Genomic DNA, 10,988 nt, shown 5'->3' on the forward strand with positions numbered 1-10,988 from the left:
TCTAATCCATCTGGACTGTTATATGAAAGCATTATGAACCCTGCTCTATTATATACACTACTAATCATACACTACTGTTCAACTTGTAATATTGTGAAATATTACAATAAAAAAAATAAAAAAATTAAAATACAATTTAAAATAACCTAATATTCCTGTGATGGTAAAGCTGAATTTTCAGCATCATTACTCCAGTCTTGATGCAGTCAAGTCATGCATTTTTGTTCAGGCTGTTTTGATAAATAGAAAGTTCAAAAGAACAGTATTTATTTGAAATAGAAATACTTTGTAACATTATGTCTTTACCGTTACTTTATCAAATTAATGCACTATAGCTAAATAAAAGTTTTAATTTCCAGGCCAGGAAAAGGCAGAAATGACAAGTGCAAGAACCAGGGCAGAACTGACAGAAACAGAAGCCAGGGAGGAGTTGAAAGCAGGAGAAGTCAGGGCAAAGACAGAGGCAGGACAAGCCAAGGTGGAGTCGCCAGCAGAAAGTCCAGGACGCAGGCCAACAACAGAGTCAAGAGAGGGAGGAGCCATGGTGGAGCCCTACCAGGCAAAACCAGGGAGATGACAGACTGAGATGGAGCCAAAGGAAGTAGAGACTCAGGCAGAGCCGAGGAGACGAAGAACTGGGGTGATGGTGAAGGTCTGGAGGGCCGTGGCTGAGATGGTGGCTCGGCCGGGTGGGGCAGAGCTGGAGGGAATGAGGACCAAAGTGGAGCCGGAGGAAAGGAGGCGCCCGACAGAGCCAAAGGGATGGAGGGATGAGGCGTAGCCATAGAAGTGAAAGACCATGGTGGAGGCAGGTCGACGACTGACCAAGGCGGAGCTGGAGGGATGAGGGAACCTGGTGGAGTCTGAGGACTGACAGAGATCTGAGGCTCCTCTACATTGCAAAGGTGGGAACATAGAGGAAGAACCGATGAGCTGGAGGGAACTATCAGAGACGGAGCGAAAAGATTGGGTGGTTTTGGAAAAGGAGGCAGAAGAGGGAGGCTGGGCGGGAGCATCATCGACGACACAGACAGGGTTGAACCAGCAGAGACACAGGAGATTCAGGGCTGGGCAGAACCAGAGGAGACGCAGGACATTCAGGGCAGGGCAGAAACACAGACTCTAAAAGTGTGGTGCTGGGTGAAACAGACTTGGTGCAGGGAAATTAAACAGGCAGAAAACACTCACTCTCCCAATCAATTAGTGCTTCATCATCAGCCATTGAGGGGGTAGGGCTCCACGACATCCCCTCACAATACACCAGTAATCCAGGGAGATCTGTGGCTCTGGTGTTGCCTCTGGCTCATCTGTGGTGGGGTCAGGCGTCGCTGGTGCTGGGCTGGTGGTAGTGGCTGGAATGCTAACTTCCTCCTCACTCTCGCAGATGGTGAAGGGGGAACCTTTGCGGAGGAGTAACCACTTCACATACTCCATTAAAGTCCCTAGAGGTTGTAGGTGTTTTGGCATTAAGGCTTGTCCGGAAAAGCACACACAGGCAGTCATCTTCATAAGGGTTCCCCTGCGAGAGGAGGAGGATTTTATTTACTAGATATTGTTTATTTTATTTGCTAGATCCATTTTGAAGTCAGTTCTTCTGTAACAAACAGTTGCTCAAGTTGCAAGTTGAGATCAGGATCTAAGAATCACAGCAATTTAATTTTGTTTACACAAACTCAAATCTGGAAACAGGAACTGAACAGACAACTGGATTAAATGCAACAAGAACTAACAATGAACAGAAGAAAACAGTACTTAAATACACAGAAACAAACCAATAAAACAGGTGCAGTAGGGGTGTGCGATAACACAATTTTTGATTGTGGATGATTAAAATGTCTCCACTATCTGCTTTTATAGAAATATCATAGTATCGTGTTACAGCGCACATTCTATCAGCTGCAGTTCTGGCACCTCCTTCTCAATATACTGTACAACACGACACAATCCACATCAAATGTTCATTAAGGGGTACAGTTACACTCGAGGGATACTGCACTGATTCACAATTACAAAAGTACATTATTTGCATGTGCTTTAAAGCCTTGCCGGTTAAACGTTTAATTTGCGTGCCGTTTTGGCATGCACTTTTTCTTAAAGCATTTTATGTTCGACAGAAGAAATAAATTCATTCAGGTTTAAAACAACTTGAGAGTGAGTACATGATAACAATTTTCATTTTTTGGGTGAACTTTCCCTTTAAAGGGGTCATATGATGCAATTTCAAGTTTTCCTTTCTCTTTGGAGTGTTACAAGCCGATTGTGCATAGATAAGATCACTGAAGTTGCAAAGACTAAAGTCTCAAAACCAAAGAGATATTCTTTATCAAAGTTAAGACTCTGCCACGCCCCCTAAAACGGCTCCTTCTAACACGCCCCCACATATCTACCTCACTATGTGGAAATATTAGCATAATGCCGCCCAAATGTGCACGCAAAGAAAGAAGGCGTGGTTTCAGTAACCGCAGTTAGTGTTGAGGCAGCCATGTCAGGGAGACGCTGTGTGTTTCTAGGCGAAAGCACTTTATTTGGCCTTCCGGAAGTAGATGCATTTAGGAATCTTTAAGATTACTTACAACAGAACAGCAATGCATTTTATGGACAACCGTTTCATGAACCTAGGAGAGGAGGTAATTCTGACTTTGCTATGACAATCTGGCGCTTCTGAATCAGCTACTGTTTTGTTATTAGTTTATTAGTGCTATTGACTGTTCAAATGCGTAGTTTTGCGCATCGTGTGTGTGTGTGTGTGTGAGAGTGAGTGAGTGCGCCACATCAAAGTGGAGTCAACTGTCTTAACCGTGGCTTGTGTACTGCAAACACATACCAGCTTCATCACGGTGTCTGTCACGAGACTCTGTTCCCCTTTCGGGCTCTGTCTTTACATTTACTTTGAAAGCTGAAGCTGCGATTATGGTAAGGGGCATTACATTTCTGACGAGTGCTTGCGGTGTTCGGCCAATCACAATGCACTGGGTCAGCTGGCCAATCAGAGCAGACTGTGCTTGTCGGAAGGAGGGACTTTGTAGAAAACTAAGCATTTGAGAGAGGCGGGGCATAGAGGACCTACAATAATGTACGGTATTTGAAAAATAATGTGTTTTTTTTTACATTAAAGCATGTCAACATATTCGGTTACACCAAATACACAAAATAATGATCTTTTTAAAAAAAAGCATCATATGACCCCTTTTAATATTAATAACAAAATAGAAAGAGAAAAATCACTCGACTGAAGAACTTTAATACAGTTGCTTTAATAAGAATCAATATACAAGTTATACAGTGAAGTGTATATAGTGTTTTATTTTTATATTTGTTCATTCAATTTCTTGAATGCTACTGCTAAATACACCTACTGTACCTGAAAAATAAAGCACGGTTTGTTTCATTTGTATATTATGTGTATTTGTAATGTGCATCTTTGTTCTTTTTTTTTTAATAACAAAAATAAAATAATGACAAAGATCTTTGGCCTAAATGTCTGCCATTCTTTTTTATTTTATATTTTGTTACCTTGTAAGGCTTTGTTTTTAAAATGAGTTTGGCTGTACTGCTCAACTTGAAAAATAGTAGAAACCAACATGACAACGAATCGTGATAAAATTATCAATTTACGTCATTTTTTCGTCATATATGATATGACATTTTTGTCATATTGTCCACCCCTAAGGTGCAGACACTAATCAAATTAAAACAAACTAGTGGCAGGAAAATAAGAACAAAGGAAACTAGGTCAAACAAGGAGAACTATAGAACAAAATCAAAACAGAACAGAACATACATGTGACAGAACTGTCAAACACCACAGACATGAAAAACAAATCGCTCTTTGCATTTGTCAGTCTGGTTTATCAAGGCTACATTTCAAATGCTAATTGTACTTCTGTTAAAGGGAATATTATCTTCAGCAAATGAAAAGTAGCAGTTGAGATGTAGAGCATTCGGATATGAGTGATCCTGTGAAACATAAGTCACAAAAAAAGCTCTAAGACTTGTAGAAGCAATCTAAAATGGCATGGTTGCTTCAGCAAATGTGTTATCTCATTGCTTTTGTTAACACTATCAGTTAGGTTGGGTATAGTGTAGGTGGTACATTTTTTTCAACGTGATAAAACATTTAGCACCACTCATTGGACATTTCACTTAAAGTGTTGCGAAACAAGCAAGAAGCAATGCAATATCATTTTAGAAATGTCGCCACAGGCACGTTTTTCATATGAGCCTGGGTTTGTTTATTAGGGTTTGTTTAGATAAGACTATAACCCAAAAAGTTATTTGAAATCACAAATATGTAAATTACAAAATCATGAATGAATGAACATCAGGTTAAACAAGTTGCTGCCTAAAGTCATCCTCCTCAGATTCATGAATGGCAAATTTGCAGCTCAGGAGCCGTCTATCACTTTTTGTCTATCACCGTCTTCACTATTGATTACAAACAAAAAGTCATACAGATTCACTCAGAACAACATGGAGTAAATAATTAATTTTCATTCTCTTAATGTACACATAACATGGACTGTACACAGTCAGTGTGTGCATTATGCTCCAGTCATCATTTGTTAACACCAGTGAATTCACATAATGCTGTAGTTAAACAGGTCTGGTCTGTTTTCTGGCTGTTTGAATAAGATGACCTGCATGTCTTTATTAAGCCATGAAAACATGGCTTTATTACTTGAAATAACCTGCAGAGGAGAGCTGTAGCGGTTTGCTTTGCAAAGACATGCCTTTCAGTTCAGTGCTCCTAAAATAACACGCATTCACAGAATTCAAGAGAAGGTACTTCCTTTGAGACTAAACACGCTTTCAAGTTTTTAAATGGCCTGAAAGGAACAATGGGAATAAACAATTGTACAAGAGTCGTTCAGCCTTCTTTCCACAAGAGAACAGAGGATGCCAAGAAAAGCAAGGGTGAATTTAAGACCAGAGTCCCATTTCACTGGAGGTGAATGCAGAGGAAATTCTGGTCACTTTAACCTGTATGAATCTACAAAAGACCTTAACTCAGTCGCTAGAGTGTGAAACTGAGAAAAATGACTTTAAAGATTTTTATTTGTTCAGACAAATTAATTATAGGTAGGACACTGGAAATCTGGCAGTTAGATGTTTTAGTAATGAAAATGATCTACATAAAAAAAAATTAGATTTTTACTCCTATTTTGAAGTTACTGTACTCTGCCTTTGCATTGTTGGCAAAAAGTGAGAAGTCACGCCAAGGCAAAAGGCAGCAACGGCCACATTATATCTCCATTTACAAAATCATTATTAACACCTGTATGAAATCTAGTGATTGTGGGCTGTCTCATAGACTATAACATACAGTAATGTGATTGTATTAATTGTTTTTTTCTGATTGTAACAACCAGACAAAACGTTAAACATGTGAGTGGATACCGTTTTGCAACCAATTTATTTGCAATGTTCACTAACGTTAAAGGTTGCAAGACATACTTAGCCTATTGCTTTTACATGGAATTGAATGAAAATAGCCTAAACTAAAATAACGACTTGTGGATTGAATAATGCTCAGAATGCTTGTGGGTCAAACATCTCCAATGATATTCATTGCCATGGATTTTATCGGGTTACAAGAGAAGGTAGGATATGGATTTAAATGTAAACTGTTACTACTAATTTTGTGTGATCATGCTACGCTGTCAAGGCATTTGAGTTCACGCGCGTGCAGAAGTGGGCAGCCCTAGACTGACAGGCTGGCACTGAAAGAATAATCTGCATTATTAAAAGAAAGAAAAAGTTTCAAGATTAATTATTGTTGCCACGTTATCTGGTCTTTACTTGCTTATAGTGCTTTGTTATATGGAGCAGTTTGGAAGATCGCAATCTGTCTGCAATTTTTTAGACAAACAAATTAGATGTATGAAATAACAGAATCTACACCGTAATTGAAACGCGGCAGGCTTTAATGGACAGTAAAACAAAGGCAGAATACCGTATAACTCCAGGCCAGCACAGTAACTTCATACTGACGCATTGCTAAACAAAGGCAGAGCACCGTAACTCAATTTGAGCGCTGGTGTTATACGGTGTTCTGCCTTGGTTTCTCCTGGATTTTTTGAAGTTACTGTTAAGATAACCCATTATTTTCTCGAAAAAAAACAACGAAACTGACCCAAGATACTTATTCACAGGATAAAGGAGGTCTTGAATGCCTCAAAAATATCAATAACTTATTTTCGACCAAAAACAAGGTTACGGTCTTTTGCCTTTGCACGGCAGAACAGGAGTCTGCATTCACAATCCATTTCTGTAACAGAAAACAGACTTGTAAGACTCACCTTTTGGGATACACATGAGGAGTGTTGCAAAACACAGTGATTCAATATTTTTCTAGAACGAACAGGAACGTCTCGGTTACGTATGTAACCCTCGTTCCCTGAAGGAGGGAACGGAGACGTCACGTCGGAGGACCGACGAAATTGGGATCTCGCTTAGAGGGACCAATCTACTTCGAGTGTAAACTAAACAAGCCAATGCACATTGGCATGCAATTATTGCATCCAGCTGCTGCTGATCACAGCGTGAGTATAAGTAGGCAGCAGGTGCAGCGCATATTCAGGTTTTTGCTGAGGAGCCGAGCCGGTGACCCGGCCGCTCAGCGGTGGTACAGGAGCTGTGGCGACGGGACGTGACGTCTCCGTTCCCTCCTTCAGGGAACGAGGGTTACATACAGTGGGTACGGAAAGTATTCAGACCCCCTTAAATTTTTCACTCTTTGTTATATTGCAGCCATTTGCTAAAATCATTTAAGTTAATTTTTTTCCCCTCATTAATGTACACACAGCACCCCATATTGACAGAAAAACACAGAATTGTTGACATTTTTGCAGATTTATTAAAAAAGAAAAACTGAAATATCACATGGTCCTAAGTATTCAGACCCTTTGCTGTGACACTCATATATTTAACTCAGGGGCTGTCCATTTCTTCTGATCATCCTGGAGATGGTTCTACACCTTCATTTGAGTCAAGCTGTGTTTGATTATACTGATTGGACTTGATTAGCAAAGCCACACACCTGTCTATATAAGACCTTACAACTCACAGTGCGCGCTCGTTCAAAACGGTTGCGTTCGATCCTTTGCTGGCTGTGCTGATTTAAATCTAGCGGTTCTTTTGTGTTTGTGTCGCAAGTTCAGTGATGCAGCTAGTGACGATTCTCTCCGGCCAATCCGTGATCAGCAGAATGGGAATGGGAATCACGGCTTTGAGAGTAAAAAACCAAACAAAACCAAATTAAACCCTACGGATCGTGACGATACATTGATGTGTAAAGACACGAAACGATCGGTCTGTGCAAGGAACTGAACAGTATTTATATTGTTTTTTACCTTTGATTCACCGCAATGTCCGAACTGTCCTGAACGCGTTCTCAACAGCCGGCACGTGACACGTCTTCTTCTTCTTCTTCTTCTTTCTTTACGGCGGATCACAGACTTATAAGCAGAGTACTAACTTTTTGCCACACCTGCCAATGGCCAGTGGCATGATAAAATTTACCGGCCAAAAAATTTTTTTTTACCGGCCATGAAACTATTTTTGCAAAAACAGGCAGTTATTACTACTACAATAACTAAACATATTTACAATGTTTTTAATTTGTCTTGCTGGTGCATTTTCCCTCAATTTTACCTATTATAGCCATTCAACATTACAGTAAAATTATTTTTATATTATTTATTTATAAATATTTAGTTATTTTTTTATTATTTTTTAACATTTAATAGGCTCTGAAATATATAAATTAATTTAATTGATTTTAAAACAATCTTCACAAACTATATTATATAGGCTATGCATAAACTATAGCCTACATATTCATCTTTATTCAAGCTAAAACATTTAATCAGCGACTAGAACAGTCCAAGGATTTCTCTTGTTCTTTGATTTACATCAATGACAGACTTCAGCAGGTTTCACTTTAATATCAGCGCTGTCTCTTTAAAACCTGATGCATATGACGCGGATCTGACACACATCCGATTTTCTCCCAACTCTTTACTGTCATTTAAGACAACATTTCCAAGGTAACTCGCCAAAACCGCGCATTTTGACATAATTTTGTGTGTTTTCGTCCATTGAAGTGCTACTGGTGAGCTGTCTGAAGCAGCTCAGAATACAGCAGAACACACAGCCTTTCAAACAATACTTCACTGCACCGTTTAGGCGGCGTAACCCCAGGTATGTGTCGCCGCATTCTCGAGTTATGAAAAATAAAGGAGGGAAAAGTTAATCTTTCCGAAATGAAGCACAAAAATCTTCTCAGGTAAAAGTTATTAGAACCGTGTCTAGGGACAAGATTGCCATCACTGCTCTGACCTTTTCAGTCCGTTTGTATCCTATTATTTGATTCGCTCTTGTCGCTTATGATAGAACAACTAATCACGATCTTGTCTTCGGAAAATATTTTTTTATTAGCTTATGTCAGAAACAACGAATCTCTTTAAAAACTGGCTGTTTTCACTTCATTGCATTGTTATAACTCGCCAACGCCGATTTTTACTCGCATTTGGCAAGTGTTAATTTTAGGCCCTGCTTATAAGCGCATTACCGCCACCTATCTCTCAAATGGACCATTGACACTCTACAATCTCAATTAGGAGTGTCAATGAGCCATTTGAGAAATAGGTGGCGTTATTAATCTTTCAAACATGTCTTAGTGTGTCAATCTATATTTAATAAAAGCAATCATGTCATGTATTCCGAGCCTTTTTTTTAGGTTTCTAAGATAATTTTAAGTGTAAAACATTGCACTGCAGGCCACTGAGGGGGTTTCTCACATTTTTCCTTCCCTGAGAGGCACAAGCAGTCAAATCTGTGGAGCACAAGAGCTTCTCAGTTCCAGACTTTTCAAAGCGAGCTTGCCAAGCCAACAGTTCTGGCACTATAAACGCATGTCTAAATTTACCATCATACCACCAAGTTTTTTTAGTATCTAGTAGGGCTGTGCGATTAATCGAAATAGTCATAAAATTGCGATTTGAGCATGCGCGATTTCTAAATCGCTGTACAGCATGATTTTCCACGCCCCCGACCTCCCGCAGTATGGTATCCAAACCAATCAGAATGCAGTGCGCCTAAATGGAGCAGAGAACAGAACAGACCGGGCAGGCATACAAACGTAACGCCAGGTTCACACACTCAGTCTGTGGTGCGTATTTTGTCCGCGCCCATGTTAACGGATCAGAGCGTTCACACTGCATGCGATCGCACTCCGGCAGTGCGCTCCAGGAGTGGTGCGTCTGCAGCAGTCATGCTGCGATCGTTTCCGCACGGAGTCTAGCATTATTCGCAGTAAAAATGTACATGGATTGACACGGAAATTGAGTAATTACACCATAAATGCATATAAATTAAAGTATACCGTTTCACAGTCAACATGGCTTTTTGGCTAGATTTAAAACAAGGAAAAGTGCACTTTTAGATAAACAAGGCAATAATAGACGGCACTCGTGGTGGTAGTTAAAAAAAAAAAAGAAGTTATATTTGAGTTTAAACGTGAATATGTCTATGAAAGACTGTATTACTGTACTGTAATAAAAGAGAATCACAATGCTGAAAAAGCATTTTCAGAAACAGCGTTTGGATTTGAAATCAAAATAATGGATAAGTGTTGTGTTTGTGGTAAACAGCTGCGGGTCCTGTGCGAAAGCAAAATGAGTCTGTGCTGCTTCTGCACCACATACACATACTGTATAGGCCTACGCACTGCAGACGGAGTACGTGTGAACTTGGCACAACAAATCTAGTTCAACATCTGAGGCAACGCCACAAAGAGCTCTATGACCAATGCATGGCAAAAAAATCCCTGGACACGGGATTTTTTTCCCCTGCCATATGTCTATTCTAGAGACATTTTGTTACACATTTACTTAGTGATTATTTTGCCTTATGTCTGTTCTAGAGACATGTTACAGCTTTTTGATAAAGCTCTAATTGGGTTTCTTTTGGAAATATGTTTCAAATTCACACTGAATGCATTTATGACTGTAAAGCATGTCTCTGTGGGTGTCAAAATCGTGATTAAAATCGAAAACGCAAAATTGATCAAGAAATCGCGATAGGTTTTTTTTGTCCATATCGCACAGCCCTAGTATCTAGGTATAAAGTTGTGTGGCTATATGGTTAAAGCTGTGTGAATCATCCTAATTTCACTCCTGTATGTTATACACAAACAGAACAATAATTTAGGGCAATGTTTTTGTAAGTATGGTCACAAACAATGAAATCACGGTTACCATGGTAATTTTCTGAAGGAAATATACAAAGTTAACTTCAGTTTCATTAATTTCAGTTAAATCTGGCTATTACTGATTGTGTTTAATCAGTTCCAACAGACTTATCTTCATATCCATGATTTCATAACCAGCATATGTGTGCATGTGCAAATGTTTAATTTTAGTTCAAAAGTCATTTTGTTGAGTCTGTGAAAGGAGGAAGCAATTTCAATTGCTTTAGACATTCAGAGCAAAGAAATTAACTTGCATAGTAATGTATCATGATTTTGTAATTGGGGATCCCAGATGAGCACAAAATGGCCAAGAAAGACTTAAAACACCCTGATATACAGGATACATTCTGGCATTAAACATGTTGCCTCTCTTAAACCTTTGTGCGTACACGGGTCAGTGACACATAATATTTACATCAGTTAATCTCTTACACAAGACAGCATAAACACAACACATGAATCATTTGATGATAAATTACCAGAGGAATGTTTATAGATCTGCCTGAATGATCACGTGAATGCTGACTGATGGGAAACTCATCTCCCTGGTTTTGTTTATGGACGTTTTGAGATTACTATACAAATTAATCATCTAAATGTCAATTCTGATCTTCATTTCATCTTATTGTTTTATGATGTAGGTAAATAGCCAATACATATACAATATATATATATATATATATATATATATATATATATATATTTATTATTTATCACAAAAAATGCAACACATGTC

At 39.0% G+C, this 10,988-nt stretch overlaps 1 protein-coding gene across 1 annotated transcript in view; it reads right to left on the reverse strand.

Moving 5' to 3' along the window:
* Positions 1-1,015: 1,015 nt before the first annotated feature.
* LOC107568041 (E3 ubiquitin-protein ligase PDZRN3-like) overlaps positions 1,016-10,988 on the reverse strand; it is a 19,425-nt gene continuing 9,452 nt past the window's right edge. The window contains exon 3 of the mRNA XM_016253878.1: positions 1,016-1,150. Coding sequence (XP_016109364.1) covers positions 1,016-1,150 — 135 coding nt within the window. The remainder of the gene's footprint in view (positions 1,151-10,988) is intronic.

The sequence above is a fragment of the Sinocyclocheilus grahami genome, unplaced genomic scaffold (assembly GCF_001515645.1).
Source record: "Sinocyclocheilus grahami isolate Dianchi unplaced genomic scaffold, SAMN03320097.WGS_v1.1 scaffold1209.1, whole genome shotgun sequence".
Classification (NCBI taxonomy): domain Eukaryota; kingdom Metazoa; phylum Chordata; class Actinopteri; order Cypriniformes; family Cyprinidae; genus Sinocyclocheilus; species Sinocyclocheilus grahami.